Source organism: Rhineura floridana, chromosome 4 (genome assembly GCF_030035675.1).
Source record: "Rhineura floridana isolate rRhiFlo1 chromosome 4, rRhiFlo1.hap2, whole genome shotgun sequence".
NCBI classification, from domain to species: Eukaryota; Metazoa; Chordata; class Lepidosauria; order Squamata; family Rhineuridae; genus Rhineura; species Rhineura floridana.
The window spans coordinates 21,252,278-21,274,369 of record NC_084483.1 but is presented as its reverse complement, the minus strand read 5'-3'; the positions used below and the strand labels follow the sequence as shown (position 1 = coordinate 21,274,369).

The 22,092-nt window shown below is 46.9% G+C and overlaps 1 protein-coding gene across 5 annotated transcripts; it reads right to left on the bottom strand.

The window, feature by feature from the left end:
• Nucleotides 1-1,378: 1,378 nt before the first annotated feature.
• LOC133384275 (protein spire homolog 2-like) lies at nt 1,379-21,343 on the bottom strand. 5 transcript variants are annotated; one of them, XM_061626194.1, is made up of 11 exons: nt 21,220-21,343; nt 9,595-9,687; nt 8,613-8,785; nt 8,147-8,363; nt 7,042-7,184; nt 6,005-6,142; nt 5,844-5,911; nt 5,696-5,723; nt 5,198-5,313; nt 4,750-4,866; nt 1,379-2,542 (listed from the first exon to the last, which is right to left on the bottom strand). In XM_061626194.1, exons 1-11 carry the CDS (start codon nt 21,233-21,235, stop codon nt 2,338-2,340), a joined length of 1,314 nt encoding a protein of 437 aa, XP_061482178.1. In that variant the 5' UTR covers nt 21,236-21,343; the 3' UTR covers nt 1,379-2,337. The 5 variants fall into 5 exon arrangements, with proteins under 5 accessions (XP_061482178.1, XP_061482179.1, XP_061482180.1 ...); XM_061626195.1 differs by having other exon boundaries at nt 6,005-6,139; XM_061626196.1 differs by having other exon boundaries at nt 8,186-8,363.
• Between the last annotated feature and the right edge of the window lie 749 nt (nt 21,344-22,092).

Below are 22,092 nucleotides of genomic sequence, written 5' to 3'. Positions count from 1 at the left end.
TGTTTTTGAGCCGGAGCAGCAGTTCAATGGCATATAGGTGGCTAGTTGGGTCTCCTATTCAGCAGAGCCACTGTAGAAAGGTGCCATGCAAGAACTGAGGGCTGGAGGATGTTGCAAAAGCCAAGGGGCAGTGCTGAACCCCTTTTTCTCAACAGGACAATTGGGCAATGCCAGAGTGACCCAGGACCTTGCTACCTACGGCCCAAAGGGCAGAATAAAGCAACAGGATGGCCAGAGCTACAAGACTAAACACAACAAAGAAGCGTCCTGTAGCACCTTAAAGGCTCATTTATTATGGCATAAGCTTTTGTGGACTAGAGGCCCACCATATCAGATGCCGCAGTGGATCATTAGTCCTTGAACCCTTATGTTAGGGTTAGCCAATGTGATGCCTTCCAGATGATGTGGACGATGCTCCCACCATCCCTGTCTATTGGTCATGCTGGCGGGGGCTGATGGGAGTTGTAGTCCACAACACGTGGAGGACACTACATTGGCCGCAATAAAATTAGTCTAAATTGCTATGGGGGGCTCTTTGTTGTCTTTGCTTCCTGCACTCAGAAGACTAAATGGCTCGCTGGTGGAAGACTAGGCTACCATTGCTAGAATGCCATTCAGCCTGCCCAGCCTGGCCTCTTGCACTGTCGAACATTCAAAGGCAGGTCTGTCTTCCCTGGCAGAACTAAGGGCAGGAGGCAGGAAGAGGACAACGGGGCAGCACAAGCAAGACCTTTTGCTATCCATCTTCAGAAATAAATCAATCCACTCCCTCCCTTGCCCCACTCAATAGTCTAAAGTGTGCTAATCTGGTTGCCAAATTTGACTTTGCAAGTACATGGTTCTGAAATGAGCTACTGAGATAGATGTGCTCACGCTGGCAAGGCATGACACTTTTACATGTGCCAGCCCCCAGCGCATCAGGCCTAACAGGGAAGGTGGCTGGAAGACTTTTGGGCAGCCCTGCCCATTGCAGCCTCCCCCCCCCTTATCACCCTTAAGGGCAACAGTGGCCAAATTCATGCTAGCCCAGCATCATCTGACTTTCGTTCAGTCTGCAGGACATCTGTACCTCTATTCTCAAATTTCAAGTCAATCCTGATTTTTTTGGCGGGGGAGGCTCGGTGGTACATGTGGAAATAGGGTGTTGGTATTTGCAGCCTTTGGGGAGCCAAAGCCCTGCTCTCAAGGAGGACAGGAGTTGCCAACTGAAGCACAGGATCCTGCTGCCACACAGAGCTGACATTCTGTAGGCACCTGGCTTGGCCCATTGCCATCAACCACGCAAACCCCCAATTACAGCTCTGGTAGGCAACCACCTCCCATCCACTGGCTGCACAAGACGCACCGTGCGGGAAGTGCTCAGTCTTTGTCCAAATGCTTACAAAAATGAGGTATTTTATTGTTTGCTGTACAAAACAAAACAAAACACATTAATTCACAGGAGGGGGCGGGGGGAAGACACGTTAATTCGCAGGGAGAGAAAAGACCCCCATTCCTCCTGAAGTCACAGCCCCAACAAAAGCAAGGATTAGAAGGCAGGAAGTGATTGTCTGAACAGGCGTTAAAAAGCACCTCCCACTGCTTGGAAGGGGGAGAAAGGCAGACAGGAAATGAGGGAAAGGACAAGAAAAGTAGCTTGGAGGAGGAGGAGGAGAGACTGTGACAGCGGCAAGCAGCAGACAGACTGCTGCATGATGGGTCCACTTTCCACAAGAGCAGAAGGCGCACCAATAGGACATCCCCTGCAGAGATCTCAGAAAGAGCCTCTCTCACTATCATTGCTGAAAGGGCAGAGTCTGCAAGAGAACTCCAAGGCAGGGCAGGGTGTGTGGGTGGCCTTGCGTTCTAGGCTGCATTTGCAGCAACAGAGACAGCCAAGCTCCCAAATGCTCTGGAACTATCCTGCCCCAAATCTGGCTTTCTTACAATCCAAAACAAGTGCGATGGTGGCGGCGGGGATGTGGGAATGGGAAGACTGCCAGGGAGTTTCCTCCAGTACAGTCCTCATTTGCCAGGCAGGGGCATCACCACAGCAACTGATCCACAAATATAAATATAGTGTCTCTATAGGTTATGTATATATGTACACAGGCAGGCAGGCAGGGGACATTCATAGGGGGTGGGCAAGGGGGAAGGGATGGGCTGGACATCTGAGCAGACACAAATAAGCAAGGAGGCCAGGATCCTCAGGGAGTCCAGACAAAGCCAGCCAGAGCTTCCTGGGCCAGGGAAAGTGTGTGTCCCCCTGACTGGTGCTTAAAAATATGGAGCAGCAAAAAGCAAAGGTTGGGTGCAGAGGGCACTGGAGGGGGGGGACCAGTGGCAGAGGTGGGACATCTAGCTGGATGGGATGTAGAGAGATTGGGTCTTGCGGCTCCTGCACGGGGTGGTATTCAGGATGTCCATGGTCTTGCGGCTGGAGCTGACAATGTCCTTGACGAAGCCAGAACAATCACTGCAAACATCCTTGAGCACAGAGCCATGCACGTAGATGTAGGGGAACTCCTCCTCCACGCTGCGCCAGTGCATGCCCTGCAGGGAGCTGAAAAGACAAGTTTATGGGGGGAGGAAGAGGAGGATTTGTCAGAAATGCCCCAAGAGGCAACTAAACCTGGTTACTGGCAGCCCCTTGGCTTGGCCACCATAATGATGTAGTGGTACAGGCAGATCCACAGCATACATTTAAAGCACATCCAACACACGTTTAAAGCACATGACTTCCCCCAAAGAATTATGGGAAGTGTAGTTTGTCAAGGTTGCTGAGAATTTGTAGCTCTGGAAGGGGGAAACTGCAGTTCCGACGGTTTTTGGGGGGAAGCCATGTGATTTAAATGTGCGTTGGGTGTGCTTTAAATGAATGGTTTGGTAGGACCTGAGAGACCTGGGTTCATAGAATAGCAGAGTTGGAAGGGGCCTATAAGGACATCAAGTCCAACCACCTGCTCAATGCAAGAATTCAAATCAAAGTGTACCCAACAGGTTGCTGTCCAGCTGCCTCTTGAAGGCCTCCAGTGTTGGAGAGCCCACGACCTCCCTAGATCATTGGTCCCACTGTTGTACCACTCTAACAGGTAGGACGTTTTTCCTGATGTTCAACCGAAATCTGGCTTCCTGTAACTTGAGTCCATTATTCTGTGTCCTGCACTCTGGGATGATTGAGAAGAGATCCTGGCCCTCCTCTGTGTGGCCCTCCTCTGTATCTCCCTTTAGTCTTCTCTTCTCCAGGCTAAACATGGCCAATTCCTTCAGTCTCTCCTCATAGGGCTTTGTTTCCAGTCCCCTGATAATCCTCATTGCTCTCCTCTGAACCTGTTCCAGATTGTTTGCATCCTTCTTAAAGTGCGGTGTCCAGAACTGGAGATGAAGATGAGACCTAACTACTACCGAATAGAGAACTAATACTTCACTCACTCAATTTGGAAACTATACTTCTGTTAATGCAGCCTAAAATAACACTTGCCTTATTTGCAGCCATATCACACTGTTGGCTTATATTCAGCTTGTGATCAACAACAATTCCAAATCCTCAATCAGCCATGAAGCTCACTGGGTGACCTTTGCCCAATCATTGCCTCTCAGCCTAACCTAACTCACAGGGTTGTTGTGAGGATAAAACAGAGAGGGGTAGAATCATGTGTGCCATCTGGAGCTCCTTGGAGGAAAGATGGGTAATAAACAATCATTTCATTTCTAAAGCCTTCTGAATCCTGTTTTACAAACAACCCCCATCTCTCCAGTTTTGGAGTGCTTGTATGAGGGTAACAGCTCCACTCTTTGGTGACATGTATCTCTGTGATCTCTCCTCAGTCCAGAGGCCTTTTTCACTCTCTAAACCTGTAAAAGGCCAGCTAACAAGAAAACCCATCTAATTCCTGCTACAGTAGATAGCAGACTTGGAAGTATGTTAGGTTAGAAAAAAGCCAGGGTATTTTAGTTATGCGATTTATTTATTTATGCGATTTATTTATTTATGCGATTTATTTGTCACCCATCTGGCTGGAGACCCAGCCACTCTGAGCGATGTACAAAGTAAAGGTATATAAACATCACAACATCAAAAAAACAAGCAATAAAACTAAAACAACCAGGTAAAAGCTACTACAGTAAGTACAGTAAAAGCTACTCTAATTTTAAGTTAGAGTGCATTGTTGTAAAATCTAAACACACTCGTTTATATATCCCTTTCCCATCCCCAAACCTCATTAATGCTTCTTTACAATGCAGAAGCTCACGCTCCCCCCATGCCAGCGGGTAAGAGACAGAGGCCTCTGCCTGAGGATAGATAAATAGGGTGGCAAGAGAGTGTCATTCCTCAAGGTAGCGTGGTCAGAAGGGAAGGTCACAAGAGGCACGTGTGGTTAATTCTGCTCCCACCACCATGAGCCAGGGCAGAGCTCTGAAGCTCAGCCCTCCTGAACACTCAGCCCCCTCTAGCTCAAATAAGATTTCCAGAAACAATCTGATCATCGTAAGGACTAGAAGACTGCTTTAAAACGGAGTGCTGATCCAGGATTTGGAGGTGTGTTTATTTATTTATTTTTATTTATTTAATTTAATTTATATACCGCCCTAAGCCCAAGGGCTCTCTGGGCGGTGTACATAAATTAAAGCAATCAGGAATATATAAATACAATAATACAATAAAATCAAGCCAACAAAGGTAAACAAAAATAATCAAACAGGAGCAAAATACAACAATACATATAATAAAACGCATTAAAATGCCTGGGAATATAAAAAGGTTTTCACCTGGCGCCGAAAAGATAGCAGCGTCGGCGCCAGGCGCACCTCATCGGAGAGACCATTCCACAGTTCACAGAATCGTGGACACACAAGAGTCCCAGCAGAAAGTCTGCCACCTCTGCCCTGCTTGGACATAAGAACATAAGAAGAGCCTGCTGGATCAGGCCAGTGGCCCATGTAGTCCAGCATCCTGTTCTCACAGTGGCCAACCTGGCTCAGACCATGGGCAATTTGCAGTGGTGGCAGTCCAGTCCCTATTTGTTTGCAACAGAGCAGAGTCTGCTGACTCCAGTCTTGGGCAACAGGTGGGGGAAAAGAAAAAATGTTGCACTATCCTATTTATGGCCTTTCACCCCACCACTGATCAAACAAAGCAGCCTCACAGTGCCCACATGGACCAGTGGAAATGCAGGGGGGGGGATAAATGCAAAGGAAGCAATGGGGCACTACTTACTGGAAAGCCTCCCTCCTCCAGAATGGGGGTGCCTTGGTACCCAATGAGCCTGGCACAGTCTCAAAGCCCAGGGCATAGACAGGGATATGGGCAAGCTTCTTGGAAGGCAACTTGATCTACCAGAACACAAGAAAAAAGGTTCTCAGCAAAGGGGAAGGTGGGGAGCCTTGGAGCTCTTTGCCATGACAGGGAGCCACCAGAGCAATGGCCCACTGTGTCCGACTGGCAAAGAGAAGTTCGTTGTAGATCAGGGAGTTTTTAGACTATAGCTCCAGTCATTCCTGACTTTGGGGGCTCGCTGGCTGGGGCTGAGGAGGGCTGGAGTCCAACACTCCATGGCCCAGCGGTGGAGCCTCTGTTTGGCATGCAGAAGGTCCCAGGTTCAATCCCTGGGAGGGGAACAGCTTCTGAGCCTCCAGTGGGGCTCACCTCCTTTTGCACTTATGCTGTCAGGCATATTCAGGTCATGGAAAAGAGCTAAGTGAGAGCCTGGCTTACCTTTAGACTGCAGGAGCTGCAGACAGACCTAAAATGAAATGGGGGGGGGAGAGAATCAGATCAGTAAGGAGCCCTTTGGACAGCCAGCCATCAACAGCGCTCCTGGCCTGGAACCGCCCCCCACACCTGAGCCCCAGAAGTTGCTCACCTCTTGCAGAAGAGGCAAGTCGGGGGCCAGGAAAACAGAGCAAACTTGGTTCTGCAGCAGCAGCAGATCTAAGAGGTGACAAAAGGAGACAGGTGAGCATCAAAGGTGGCTCTTGTGCAAGACGCGTCTTCCCCCCCCCACCGGGATCACCCAACACTCACCTTCCCTTTCTTCAGGCTGCTGTACAGCTCCTTGCTCTGCAGGAACTTCTCCATCTCTGCTTTCGCCAGCACCTGGCGCACGTTGATCATCTCCTCCACGGTGAGCGCCAGGCTCTCCACAGGGTGGCTGAACTCCTGCTGGAGAGAGAAGAGGAGGACCCTGGGACATGGGAGCTGCTTTCAGCCACCAGGCCAAGGCATGGGGCCCAGCTAGCCCTGACCAGCAGCAGCTCTCCAGGGCCCCTTGTAGCCATCAACTGCCAGCCCTTTTCCACTAGAGACTGAAACTGGGGATCTGCATCTATTGCTTCAGGGGGAAAGCCCTTAAACTAGGGAATGGCTCTCTGAACCCTACGTTGCTCCTTACGTTGTGTCCTGACAGTATATATGTTGGAAGGAAACAAGGGGTGGTATCCAGAGCAGACTCACTGAAATGAAAGAACCTAAGTTAGTCATGTCTATTAACTCCAATAGGTCTACTCTGAGTAGGACAAACACTGGATCGCACCCACCCAATTTAAGGAGCAATCTAATATAAGGATAGTTTCTTGGTTTGGCAGTAACTGTTGTTTTTGCTTGTTTATTTGTTCCATTTCTCATGTATCATGGGTTGAAAACTAATCCTATAACAAACCCAAAATATACGTGTGCATGTGTGTATGTCCTGTATCTATATATGGTAATCAAATAAGGGCTAAAACAAAAAACAGAGGCAGCTAATCTGTGGCCCATACCCTGCCAACCAAGGGTGTTTTTTTCTTTTTTCTTTTTTTTACTGACTGCATTAGTCTCCTGCTGGAATACTGTGTTGTCAAAAGGTTTTTTTGTGCCTCCCACCTTTGTCAATTGTTTGGTAATGTTTTTAAAAACCCAGCTTATCCTTTAATTTTGTTGCTGTTATAGCCACATCCACTTTTACATTTCAGCCACATCATTGGATGGATGCCCTGCCCAGCCTCCTGTAGAAAAGGTGGAAGTGTGCTCAGTGCTGAGGCACGTCATGCTCCACGAGAGTTTGGTTCATACCAGATACTTACCAGCCGCAAATCTTTCAAATTGGCATCTGAGGCAGTACTGGAACCAGCCTCTGACTTCTCCTCCACTGAGCTGAGAAAACCGTGCTCGCGGGGGAAAGATCTGGCATCACAGAGAGCCTGGGGGTAGCTAGCCGGAACTGAACCTGGAGGGGGAGGGTGGAATGTCAACAAGACAAGAGTCAGCACTATCTCGGGGAGTGTCTATATATACACACATATGCACATGTTGAGAGAGAGAAAGGAAGGTTCTTACTCATGTTTTCCACACTGGTCAATGCAGGACTCAGGGCATTCAAGATGATTACCCCCCCCCCATTTAGTGTCAAAACTGCAAACCCTACAATTGTGGGGATAACCAGTAGTAAAATGCCAAAGCAAAAGCACTCACATGTGGGGGCGTGGGGCAGATGCCTGGTTTGCTACAGTCTTCACAGCTATTTGCAGACAAGTTATAACCATTGGAGAAGAACGAAAAGGGCATTCTGAGAGAAGATTAAGGATGGTGGAGAATTCCCCCAAAAAACAGGAACGGAAATTGCCATTATTCCTTTATTCGTCCAATGTCCAGAATGGAAATCAATCCAGTGAATACGATTGGTATTTGCTGCTGCTGTTGTTTTCAGTCCACAAACAATACGTAATTGATTATGTGTGTCCCCTGCCCCAAATTTGCATTGGAATGAATGGGGTGCAATAATGGAACAACAGCATGATTACATAGGGTTGTCCCACTCAGATTGGAATTAATAGACCTACGTTAGTCATGTCTGTTAACTCCAGTGGGTCTGCTCTGAGTAGGACTCACAGTGGATATAACCCAGAATTCCTGTAAGTCGTGCAATTATGTAAATTCCATAAATTCCATAATTTTGCTACAGTAGATACCGAGATAAATAACATAGTTTTTGGCGGAAGGTGAACTGCAGCAGAATGGAAACAGCGCTGCATGCAACAAACCCAAGGTAGAATGGAAACAAGGCCTTCTTACATTAATAGAGAAGATACAGACAACAGGTGGGCCCTCAAGTCAACACGCTCCTGCCAGTGTATGGACAGCTCAGGAAGGAAGGCTTGGGTGGTGTAGGGGGAGAGGAAGTGCACTTGCCCGTATTTTCCATGCTGGTCCATGCAGGGCTCACGGTACCTGAGCAGGGTCTTGGCTCAGACCCACTGGGTCCCAAGTACTCCGAGTCAGGCTGGCTGCTGCTGCTGCTCTCACTCTGAAACTGGGCCAAGTCTTGCTCCGAGAAGGAGCGGTCACGCTTCAGGGGCATCAGTGGACCAGGTTCCTGCACAGCCTCAGGGCTCGGAGAGTCTTCTGCCTGCAGAAAAGAAAAAGAGGGGGAACATCAGCACAGAGAAAGGCAAGACACTGGCTGGGAACCAAGGCATTGGCAGAGAAAGATGGTTGGTCAGCAGCAGCATCTGGGAAGGGGGTGGCCTGGAGAGGGCTAGGGTGAGAAAGTGTCCCCTCGCAGCCCGGCACAAGTTCCTGCAGCTCAAGGAATTCTCTCCACTCCTTCCCCCTCCTCCTGAAAAAAACACCAAGAGAGGCAGAGCCAAGTACTCACTTCAGAGGTAATCATCTCCTCCATCTCTGCCAGTGTGGGAGCCTTCAACAAGACCCTTGGCCTCTGGCGCTGAGGAGGGATGTTGAAGCCCGAGACCTCCAAGAGGCTGATGCAGGTGGTCAACTTTGCACCATCGGAGCAGGCATTCATAATGCAGGGCAGAGAGCCGAACCCTGAAAGAGGGAAGAAGAAGGAGGGCACAACTGTGGAGGTCGGATGGGAGCAAAACGACATCTACTTAACTTTCCACAGATTGCTGGGCATACTGAACATTTTCAATATGAGAGCCTGTGTGGCGTAATGGTTAGAGTGTTGAAGATCAGGATTAAAATCCCCATTCAGGCATGAAGCTCTCTGGGTGACCTTGGGCCACTCACTGTCTCTTAGCCTAGCCTACCTCATAGGATTGTTGTGAGGATAAAATGGGGAAGATGAGGACCATTTATGCCACCTTGAGCTCCTTGGAGGAAAGGTGGGGTATAACATTAATAATAAATAAAACATTTTAACATGGTTTCCCTCTTCATAAAACATTTGGAGTATGCTGGGCACATGACAGAATTTTGCTCCAAATATCTTTCTTTGGAGAAAGTGTTCTGTGAAATTCTAAAGAAGGCTTCCTCAACCTGTTGGCCTCCAGATGTTTTAGGCTGATGGGAGTTGTAGTCCAAAACATCTGGATGGCATGATGTTGGAGAAGGCTGCTCTAAAATTTTCTTCCAGCTGTCCCAATATTAGTTGGTTCTACAAAGGGTAATCTCTTCAGTGTTGTGGATTTTGGGAACACCTTAGAATTGCTAAGATTTGCACTGCGATTTTGGAGCTTCTCCGTGGACCAAATAACTTGGCCCCCAATTTTTGCCCCTCCCAGTTTCCACCTCATTCCAGGATAGGGACTGAATTTACTCTCTACCGACGGACATGCAGCTCATTCGCTTTTAAGGTCTCCCCTCGTTCTTCCTTGTCACGGAGGCAGACTTACCTTTCTGATTCTGACACTGTGACTCCACAGGCCGGAGCTTCCTTTCCTGCTTGATCTCCTCCAGAATTTTCTCATGGAGTGTCTGTGATGATCCTGTATTAGTGTAAATAGGGTAAGTGCTGTTTGAATAGAAGATACATGGTAAGTGGAGTGAAAGAGGAGGGGGGGGTGAATGGGCAGTAGAATGCTGGATGATTGGCTGAGTGTTTAAAATGGCTGAGCGTATAAAAGGAAGAGTGACAGTGGAATCTGGGTGGATGTGATGTGATGAAAGTGAGTGGGTTGTTTTGGTGGGTTTTAGAGAGTTGTTTGCCAGAAGAGCGTGGAGAAGGAGGGGGTGGAGTTCGTATTAGTATTAGATAAAACCATATGCTTATGTGCCTTATGAAGAAATCTTGTTATCCTTGTTATCTGTGTTATTTAATAAATACTATATTTGGTTTACCGAAGGCCTGATCCTTGGCTGGGGTTTCACAGACCAGAAGGGAGGGTAAGGTAATGACCAAGGCTGAAGGAAAACTGTAACAAATGGTGGCAGCGGTGAAGAGAATAACACCACAAGTATTCTGAGTCTCTGGGAATACTGGTATTAGGACGTGACTGGTGGTGCTGCCTAGCAGGGGGATCTGTTGAGATCTGTGCTAGAGCGGGGAGAGAAACCATAAAAAGGGACAGTCCGGACTGGTGGAGTCCCTGGTGGTGCCTAGTGACAGGCAGTAGCCACAAGCAGGTAGGAACCTGACAGGGAGAGCCAGGGAAGGGCGTCACATGTGGTGGCAGTAGCGGTGGGATCCGAACAAAGGAGACTACGTCACAGGTGTTGGCTGTAGCGGTGGTACGAATACTAGAGAATCCCTAACAGTGGTGTGGCAAACAGAAATAACAAAACAAGATTACTTGTGAGAGTGACTGGCAAAGAGTGTGTGGCAAAGAGTGAGTGAACTCAAACACCATGGCTGAATATATAAAAATGAAAAGAGAGGAGCTGGTGGAGAAGTGCATAACATTCAATTTACCTCACGAGGGTAAAGGGGTAGATGAATTGAGGGTAGCACTTATAGGATTTGCAACTGCCCAGCAAAAACAACCTGTCAGGGAAGAGACCCCAGAAGGATACTTAAGCAATCCCGCTTATATAGAGTATTTGAGAGAGAAGTTGAGGATGGAAGCTGATGGGAAAGATAAACAGCGAGAGTTGGAAACTGAGAAGTTGAGGATGGAAACTGAGAGACTGAGGATGGAAGCTGAGGAAAAAGATAAACAGAGAGAGTTGGAAGCTGAGAGATTGAGGATGGAAGCTGAGGAAAAAGATAAACAGAGAGAGTTGGAAGCTGAGAGATTGAGGATGGAAGCTGAGGAAAAAGACAAGCAGAGGGAGTTGGAAACTGAGAGATTGAGGATGGAAACTGAGAGAATGAGAGTGGATGCGGAGATACAAGGGGAAAGATTAAAATTGGATAGAGAGAAATTTCACTCTGAGGAGACAAGGAAAGACAGAGATGGAGCAAAAATAAAAATTACTCCAAAGGACTTTGCTGTCTATGAGCCTGGACAAGATCCTCAAATTTATCTCACAACCTTTGAAAAGGCAGCTCAGTTGTGGGGGCTACCTGAAGATAAATACATGCAGTATTTATCAAATCTGATTAAAGGGGAATTGGCTGAAGTGTATCAGTACTTCCCCTCAGACAGGCCAGTAACATATGCTGAATTCAAAGAAGCAGTGTTTAAAAGATTCAGACTAGGGCCTGATTATTTTAGAAAGCTTTTCAGAAACTGCCAGATACAGACAGGGAGGTCTTTCATGGAGCTGGGGGCAAAACTGATGGACATATTTGGGAAATGGCTGACAAGTGCAAAAGCTCAGTCTGTGGAGGAGGTGAAAAACCTCATGATATTGGATCAGTTGTACCATCAATTGCCGCCCGAAATTAGGTTGCTGGTGAAAGATCATTCCCCTAAAACTGTAACAGAAGCAGTGGAGCTGGCCGATCATTTTGCCTCAAACAGATCTGGGTGGATGGCAAAACCACAAAGAGATTTTAAACCCAGACCATATAATGCTGGCAGAAAAGATGTGGTACCACAGAGAGTAAACCCTCAAATAAAATCAGAAGGGCACAAGACACCTCAGTTTGGGTCTGTGTTCCCTAAAACAGAGGAGAAAATCTGTTACCGATGTGGGAAGCCAGGCCATCTGCATTTTCAATGTGAGGTTGCCAACCCCATTAGTAATCCTGCTTAGACAAGGGCAGTGAAAGCAGAGCCCAAGGCTTTAGAAACAGCGAAAAAGGTTCAGTTCTGCCAGATAAACTGGACAAAAGTAACAGACTTGGATTCGAGTCTAAGAGAGGAAGTGTGTGTTCAAGGGGCAAATTATTGGGCATTGCTTGATACTGGTGCCGCTCAGACATTACTGAGGGCAGATTTAATAAAATCTGAGGAAATATTACCTTAGGAAACTGTGACTATCCAAGGAGTGAGGGGACAACCAGAAAGCTTGCCTATGGCCCTAGTGAAAATGGAATGGAGAGGAAAAGGGGGAGAATATAAAGTCGGTATTAATGCCCAACAACAAGAACCAGTGATACTGGGAAGAGATGTTATGGGGGCACAAGGAAAAATATATGTGGTGACCAGACAGCAGCTTGGCAAAGAAACAGAAGCCATGTTAACACAGGCTGAAAAGACCAGGGTGGAATCTGTTAGCCAGCCTCAGGTCACCATAGCAACCACTAGCAGGCCTGCTGAAGGAGACAAACTGTATCAAGTGGTCTCTGGGGAAGAAGCAGATCAATTCAGGGAAGAGCTGCATAAAGATATAAGTCTGAAGCAGATAAAGGAACAAGCGCTGACCCAACAGATTCCTTTCACTGACAAACTGAGGAATCAAGTTGTGTGTGAGAATGGGATTTTATATAGACTGTGGATGCCTGCTGAGAGAAAGGATGAATGTGAACCAGTGAAGCAATTGATAGTACCTAGCAAATACAGAACCAGATTGCTAGAGGTAGCCCACGATGTCCCATGTGCAGGACATCTGGGAATAAAAAAGACCAAGAGGAGATTGGCTGCACACTATTATTGGCCAAACATCTCCAAAGATGTAAAACAACATTGTCTATTTGTGGAATATGCCAAAAGGTGGGGAAAAGTGGAGTAAAGACTAAGGCACCCTCAAAGCCCCTTCCTATAATTGGACAACCCTTTTATAGAGTGGGAATAGATTTGGTGGGCCCTTTTTCCAAACCCACAAGGCATGGCAAGAAATATCTAGTGGTGGTGGTGGATTTTGCCACCAGGTACCCAGACGCAGAAGCACTAAGATCTGTAGAAGCCCCTGTAGTGGCAGAGGCTTTATTAAAAATCTTTATGAGGCTGGGTTTCCCTCATGAAGTGCTGACGGATCAAGGCAGTGTATTCATGGGAGAAGTGATGCAATGTATGTGGAAATATTGTGGTCTAAAACATCTAAAGACCACTACTTACCATCCCGCCACTAATGGGCTAACTGAGAGATTCAATGGCGTTTTGAAGGGCATGATAAGAAGCTATGTGCAAGATCACCCACAAGACTGGGATGAACGTTTGGGATGCTTCTTATTTGCATACAGAGAAGTCCCTCAGGAGTCAACAGGCTTCTCACCCTTTGAACTAATGTTTACTAGAAAAGTGAGGGGACCTTTGGAACTGTTAAAAAATTCATGGGAAGGAACCCTGGGAGAGTACAAAACATCTGTAGTAGATTTTGTATTGGAATTCCGCAATAAATTAACATCAATGATGGAAGTTGTGAAAGAGAATCTCAGTCAAGCTCAGCAGAAGCAAAGTTACTGGTATGACAGAACAGCCAGGGAACGTGTGTATGATGTGGGAGATATGGTTATGGCGTTCATACCCAGGAAACATGACAAATTACAGGCTAACTGGGAGGGACCCTATACCATAGAAGAAAAGCTTGACACAGTGACATATGTAATGACAACAGTATTAGAGGCATTAAGAAAGGCAGGCCTCACAATAAAAGCGAAGAAATGCCAGTTTGGGTTGAAGGAGGTGGTCTATTTAGGCCATAAGGTGGGGAGTGGGAAAATCACCCCCTTATGGAGCAAGGTGGAGGCAATACAAGCGTGGCCTATCCCCTTAACCAAAAAGCAAGTTAGGCCATTTCTAGGTGTGGCTGGTTTTTATAGAAAGTTTGTGAAAAATTTTGGGGAAATAGCAACCCCCTTGCATGAATTGACCAAGAAAAAGTGTTCTGAGCGTGTGGTATGGACGGATGAATGTCAGAAGGCTTTTGATCTGCTGAAGCAAGCCTTGTGCAAAGGACCCATATTAATAGCACCAGACTATGAGCAACCATTCATCGTGCCTACAGATGCGTCGGACCTCGCGCTGGGAGTCGTCTTGCTGCAGGAGAGAGAAGGCACCAGACATCCAGTGGCGTATCTGAGTCGCAAGCTGACACCGAGGGAGAAAAACTATTTGTCGGTCCAAAAGGAGTGCCTAGCGGTCGTGTGGGGACTGAACAAGTTGCGCCCATACGTGTGGGGATGAAGATTCATGGTAACAACGGATCATCGGGCCTTGTTATGGTTACAGACTATGAAAAACCATAATACTATGCTGCAGAGGTGGTCCTGGGCCCTACAAGACTATCAAGTGGACTTCCAGTTCATCAAAGGCAAGGACAATGTATTGGCCGATGGACTGTCAAGGCAGGTGGCTGGGACTGCAGTGACGTGACCAGACGGAGGAACAAAGAAAGACACTTTCCCCAGAGAGACTTGTTTTATTTGTTAACACGGCGTATGAATCCTGGAACAGGAATAATACTCTGCCGTTATGTTAAGGGGGGGGGATGTGATGATCCTGTATTAGTGTAAATAGGGTAAGTGCTGTTTGAATAGAAGATACATGGTAAGTGGAGTGAAAGAGGAGGGGGGGTGAATGGGCAGTAGAATGCTGGATGATTGGCTGAGTGTTTAAAATGGCTGAGCGTATAAAAGGAAGAGTGACAGTGGAATCTGGGTGGATGTGATGTGATGAAAGTGAGTGGGTTGTTTTGGTGGGTTTTAGAGAGTTGTTTGCCAGAAGAGCGTGGAGAAGGAGGGGGTGGAGTTCGTATTAGTATTAGATAAAACCATATGCTTATGTGCCTTATGAAGAAATCTTGTTATCCTTGTTATCTGTGTTATTTAATAAATACTATATTTGGTTTACCGAAGGCCTGATCCTTGGCTGGGGTTTCACAGACCAGAAGGGAGGGTAAGGTAATGACCAAGGCTGAAGGAAAACTGTAACAAATGGTGGCAGCGGTGAAGAGAATAACACCACAAGTATTCTGAGTCTCTGGGAATACTGGTATTAGGACGTGACTGGTGGTGCTGCCTAGCAGGGGGATCTGTTGAGATCTGTGCTAGAGCGGGGAGAGAAACCATAAAAAGGGACAGTCCGGACTGGTGGAGTCCCTGGTGGTGCCTAGTGACAGGCAGTAGCCACGAGCAGGTAGGAACCTGACAGGGAGAGCCAGGGAAGGGCATCACAGTGTCCTCCGTTTCTGAGGCAGGGGGCACAACCTCCGCTCTGAAGCCTGCAGTGGGGTGGAAGGCCGCCTGTTTTCCACTTTCAGAGGAGCTACATCTTTAACCACCAGCACCTTCCTTACTAAGGATTCCTAGCAGATGTCGATCCCACAAGACAAGGGTGATGGAGTGACCAAGCTCCAGAAACCACAGAAGTAGTCCCATGTGCCAAAGAGGAGCCACCATAGGTCACGTTGTAGAACAATCCTGAACCTGCAGAAGGGTCCAAGTTTCAAGCCCTGGCACATCCAGTTAGAACACTGCTAGCCTGCAGACAGGGTGTCTCTCTCCCCTCCAGCATCCTTTTCCATCCCCCGAAGACACCCCCTGACCTTGTCAGTGGCAGCAATGCCACAGTGGCAAGAAAAAGGTAAACCAATGGGGCTTCACAGGAGGATCCTCTTGCCCTGCCTTTGTCTGCATCACCCAGTCCCCATTAGGAGGAAACCACTGGAGGGACCCAGAGTGTGGCTTAAGTAGAGGCCCATTCCTCCCTTGCTGTGTGCGCACACACTGTGGGCATACCCAGTGGTGTTGGTGTCACCCGGTGCGGTAACTCATGGTGTCACCCCTATGGACCTCCTCCCATACCAGACCATACAGAATCCTTAGTAATGTTTTTTGTACTAATGTTACTCGTAAATCGTAATTCCCGTATATCACTGAATGTAATGGCAATAGTAGTGACATAAACAACTAGCAAAATTAAAATTACACCTTTACATTACAATATCATACGCACAGCCTAAATGTATTTACATTTATACATAGTTTCATGTGGTTAAAGTGAAAATTTGGTAAGAAAACAATAGAATTCGAAATAAAAACGTTTAAGAACTACATCAAAATTATGTTCATTTTAACATTAAACTTTACTGTTACATGAGATACATTAATGGATGAGGTTTGCATAATCAGTAACGGCCCAAATAATGTAGAAGTTGTAGACAAATGCATGTGGAAATATACTCATAAATGAAATAATACCAAAAAAATAAACAGGAACAAATACACAAGCATTTCAGCACTTAGCGAACATCTCGACTAAATCAGAACTTTCCTTTCCTGGCCTTCAAAGCTGCGAACTTGTGAATCACTTCATCAAAATCAATGCCTTTCGCCAACTCATGTTCAATTGATAATATCGCAAGATCGGAAAGCCTTGACTGTCCCATGGTAGATCGCAAATAGTTCTTTACAAGTTTCAGCCTTGAAAAGCTCATCTCACATGAAGCCACAGACACACAAATTGTCAGAAATAATTTTAGGCTTATTGAAGGGGTTGGAAGAGATTCTACAAAGTCCCATTCAGCTATGAATGTCAAAATGTCTAATATTGCCCAATCTTTGACTCCTTCCAGATCAATCTCTGCTGCTTTCAGGTGCCTTCTCAGCCTTGGTATTTCTATTAAAAGCGCAATCTCGGATACCTCATTATAGAAAGTGGTCAATTTTGGAATGGACACCTTTAACTCTTCTTCAGTGGCAGATATGAGACTCTTCACTTGAACAGCCTCAAACATGGCTGCTACTTCCTTGATGGCTCTTGATCTGATCTGGAGTTCAGAATGAAAGCGATCAATGCACTCAAGCATCACCCTCTTATTTTCTTCTTGCAGAGTGAGTCCAGCATCGCTTGCTTGCTCCCCTGCCATCCTCTTCTTGAACCTGGCTCTTCTCTCTACTGCAGTTCCATATTCGTCTGATTTTAAAAGCGCCTGTTCAATTGCATGCTCCACTAGGTGACTGCGCTCCTCGTGCAGAAAAAGTCTGAGAGCTTCTAGCTTTGTCACCACCTTGTCGAGAGTTAAGCCCTTAGTCTGCAGGTACTGCTGTGTAAGATTAACTTCCTGAAGTACATCACACCAGGAGTACAGGTAGCGCAGAAAAGTGAAATCACAGACAGCAGGCAAAAGATCTTGTGCTGCACCTCTTGTGTCCAAATTTTCATGTGGATCACAAAGAGCTTCAATGGCCCCCACAAACGTATCAAACTTTTCTTTAACTGGCTTAACTGCAGCATGATGAGCACTCCAGCGTGTTGTTGATAGCCTTTTCACTGACACTCCAGTATGGTCAGTTAACCTATCCCATCGATGGGTGGAAGCAGCAAAGAAAGAAAACATTGTCTCAAGAGTTCCAAAAAATGTCACACACGATACATTTTCAGCAAAAGAGTGCTGACCGCACAAGTTAAGCGAATGGTCCACACATCCATTAAAAATAGCTTTCTTGTTCTTTCCCTTAAGAATGGCTTGTACACCTCCATGGATTCCAGCCATGGTGGCACCATTATCGTAACCTTGAGCGTGGCACATCATTATGTCCACTCCAGTCCATCACTTTCCAGATTTTTTAGAATGTCAGAACTGAGGTCAGCAGCTTTTTTCCCTTTTAAAGGGAAAAATCCTAGAAATACTTTGTTTGCTTCAACTTAGTTGCATTTATATCCCACCTTAAGAAGGAAACATGTTTAAAAGTGTTGGTGCACTAAAATACAGGAGAATGCCGAACCATATATATTTCTGGGAACACTGCAGTTTTATTTATTTATTGCATTGATATCCCATCTTTAAACTGAAAGCATATTTACAATGTGTTGGTGCACTAAAAAACAGGGAAATGCTGAAGCATAAATGTATTGTTGGGAACATCGCTATTTATTTATATTTATCGTTGCAGCGGCGCTGCTGGGCATCCTAAGGAGGAGGAGGAGGAAGGGGAGGGCTGAGCTGGACTGGCTGCGGCATCGGTGCTTTGTCCTCCGCCCAGCCCAGCCCAGCCGGGCGAGGAGGGAAACCCGCAGCTGCAGCCTATGGAGAGGTCAAGGGAGGCTGGGAGGTGGGGAGTGGAGCGGCTCCGCCCTCCAGGGGCGCCATGGCAGAGGTCCAGTGCCGCCAAGCCTCAGCCCTGATCCGGGACTTCACCGCAGCACCTCTGAGCGCGTGCAGAGTGCGACTGAAAAACAACACACACCCTTCCTATGGCGAGCCCATAAATACATGGAAAATATTCATTCACATCATAGGAGGAGGGGGAAGGAAGCCTCTATGCTCCATCCTGAGTAATGGGGAGCCGTGTCCACCGGTCAGAAAAATGCCAGAATCTAGACTGATGAAGAGTTCTGGAGAGCTCGAAAGCTTGCAGACTATTCTGCGACATTTTGGTTGGCCTGATAAAGGTATCACCCTTGGAATTATACATATCCGTATCCAAATTAGATCTTAGAAAGCGACAGATCATAAGAGGGAGGCCACTTTTTCCATCCACCACCACAGCCTCTAGCTAGGATCTACCTTCTCTCAGAGGAATGCTTTCTGTTAATTTTGACATCTCCGCCATTCTTGCAAGGATGGAGCCAGGAAGGGTGGACTCTGGACCTGGATTTCCATGCCAGCCCCAAAATAGTCAGCATAATACAGAGTGCCTCTGAGCACATGCAGAGTGAATTTCTTACACATGTAATTACTACAAGAAACTGCCACAAGACACAATGAGGGCCACTAGCTTAGGAGGAAATTAAATTCCTTAGAAGGGAATTAAATGGGACAAATTCATGCAGGAATTTCCATGCCCAGAGGCTTTGCTCCTGTGCATGTTGTTTGTTGCCCTCATGTCCTTCCTGTGAAAATGGAAATGAACTGCCTTCAAGTCGATCCCGACTTATGGCGACCCTATGAATAGGGTTTTCATGGTAAGCGGTATTCAGAGGGGGTTTCCCATTGCCTCCCTCTGAGGCTAGTGCTTCCCAGCTGGCCAGGGCCTGCTCAGCTTGCCACAGCTGCACAAGCCAGCCCCTTCCTTGTCTGCAATTGCCAGCTGGGGGGCAACTGGGCTCCTTGGGACTGTGCAGCTTGCCCACAACTGCACAGGTGGCAGGGCATGTAACTCCTGAGCCACTCAATGTGGGGGTGATCTTTAGCTGGCCCTTTACACCCAGGAGACACGAGTGGGGATTTGAACTCACAGACTCTGGACTCCCAGCCAGGCTCTCCTCCCCACTGTGCTATACCAGCGACCTTCCTCCCAAATTCAACTAGTCACTATAGGAAGCAGATGGCTGGACTAGGTGGACCTTTGGTGAGATCTAGCAGGGCTACTCTTAAATATTTGTATTTATTATTATGTTTATGTCCCACCTCCAAAGAGCTCAACATGGTGTACATGTATCTCCTCCTCCATTTTATCCTCACAACAACCCTGTGAGGTAGGTTAGCTGAGAAGGCACTTGAACCGGGCTCTCCTGGGTCCTAGTCCAAAACTCTAACCACTGCATCACGCTGGTTGTCTCCAGAAAACCCTGTTCATCCTCACCAGTTTTCCAATCAGGAATCACTTTAGACATGCACAGTGCTGGGAGTGTGAAGTCAGCCCCAAGAGACAATGGATAATCCAATCCATCTCTAGAAAGGGGGAATGCCAAGGCTCAACTCTGCCTGGGGGAAAAGAAAAACACCTTCCTAAGCCTGGAGGCTACTCCTAGGCCCAGATGTGTGGGAGCTGGCTGCAGCAACTCAGGAGAATCATAAAGCTGAAAGGGTTCTTGTGAGGTCATCTAAGCCAACCTGCTGCTTCATGCAGGACCTGGAATACAGGAAGCATCCACAGCATCCCTAACAGATGGCTGTCTGACCTCTGCATGACTACCGCCAGCAAAAGGAGAGCCTATGACCTTCTGAAGCAGAAAAACACTCTGCTTATGCTCTGAAGCACAAGCATGCTTATACGTGGTTTAAATAAGCCCCAAAGTATAAGGAAGTGTGTTGTTGCCCAAGTGAGAAGACTGTTCTCAGTGAGTAACACGCTCACCTTTCATGCTGACTGGCTTGTATGTAGGGATGCTGCTCCTGAAAAAGTAAAGGGTCTACCCCCTCCATACTCTGCATGACTACACCTTGCCCTTAGGTGTGAGATGGGGACACTTTTCCAGCCAGAGGGCTGCATTCTCTTGCAGGCAACCTTGGAAAGGGCCACATGCCAACAGAGAGCAGAGCCAGAGGGGAAAGTGGAATAGGAAATGGGATGTAAATTGCATTCCAGCAATGCACAAGTCAGATTTCTACACCCCTCCCACATCCCTCCATCCACAGAAACAAGAGGCGTGAACACAGTTCAAGGACACCTTCTAGCCAGGGAAAAGCACTCCTCAGGGAGGGCACAGAGCAGTGCAGGTGAGGGGGGGGGGAACTAGAGACAGAGAGGCCTGAAGGCCGGAGAGGTTATCTGGTCCTGCCTTAAGATATTCAGACCCAGTCTTACTAATTATGGAAAACAAGAATGCCCGACAGTAGAGGGTACATGTGAGATTTGGGAAAATCTCTTAGAGCACTTGTGGTTAGTCTTTAGATTTTTTTTAAAATTGTATTGTTTTGCTGTTCTGTTTGCTGCCCTGGGCTCCCTCAGGAGGGAAGGTGGGGTATTGAATTATAACAACAAAAAACAAGTATAATAATAAATAGTTTACTGATGGCACCAGAATATTCATAGTTGGAAGGTTTTCAAAGAACAGGAAAATACAGGCATATGAAAATAAATAATTAGAACAAGCCACCCAAAGAAGTCCTTTGTCAGGCAGAATAAGTAAGTAACCCATTTACTATCTTATATGTAAAGCAAAGGTTCAGAAGTACTGTTGGCCCAGGGCACTATTAAAATAACATCAGGCCTAGGATTACAGACAGTTAACAACTCTGCATAACTCAGGTTTGCCTAGAGAAATTGGCCCCATAAAACATAAGATGATCTGAGAGTCCAGCATTGCAACACTTTTCTATACTAGCCCAAACAGAATCCAGTTGGTAAGGTCCTCTGGGGTCAGCTGAATCATAGAATAGTAGAGTTGGAAAGGGCCTATAAGGCCTATAATTAACACAGCACGCAGAGCTTGGAAAAGTTACTTTTTTGAACTACAACTCCCATCAGCCCAATCCAGTGGCCATGCTGGCTGGGGCTGATGGGAGTGACAGCAGTTAATTTTAAAAAAGTATTTGGGGGTAATATGGAACACAGCAAAGTAACCATCGTATTTAACAGCACATACCTACAGACTGTTCCATTAAAACTCAGTTTTGCAGAGAAGCACCAGCCCAACTAGACTCTGCTAATTCCTCGGATCACAATGCCTTCCTGGTGAGGGAGACATTAATGAGCAAACAGAAGTTCAGCTGGTTAGCTCTGTGTGTGTGGCCTGAATTAAGCCACAGTTTTAAAGGACCAGGCAGCACATGAAGTGCGAAGGTGGGCATGTTAGAAGAGCACAGGCTTCTGATAACTTCCTTGGTGGTCATCACCACAAAAGGAAGGTAAAAAGAAGGAGGCAGATCCACCCATCTGAGAACTGGGAGTCCTGCGCTTAGAAATAGGGGTGATGGTAGCTGTATGAGATTTGGAGGCTGAGATAAATTATTTCTATTGATCCCCTTTCCAGCTTCTGATTTGGGATCTGCAAAGAAGGAAAACCCTATTCATAGGGTTGCTATAAGTTGGAATCGACTTGGAGGCAGTCTAGTAAAGTCCGAAGGAAGAAGCCTGCTCTACTGGTCAGACTAGTTCCATTCATAAGAATAGATTCAGTGAAGTCTGTCAAGTGCCCTCATTAACATGTGTCAGGCTTGATTGGCCAGGAGAGCTAAGTGGGCCATAAGAACTATTTCAGGAGAGGGCCCCCCCCTCCCCCAAGAAGGAAGTACTGTAGTTTGTGCGTCTGTGTTAGAATTAGTCTGGTTTGGAGAAGCTGGGAACTGGGAAGACATGCAGAGAGGCCTGCTCTCTGCACCACGGCTTTGGGGTGCCCCTCTACAAGCCTGATGGAAAAGCAAGATCTATTGGACTGTTCATGCTGGAAACCCCACCATGTTACGCTCAGATTGTATATACAGGCAAATAAAAACCATAGACACCACAGTCTTTGCTG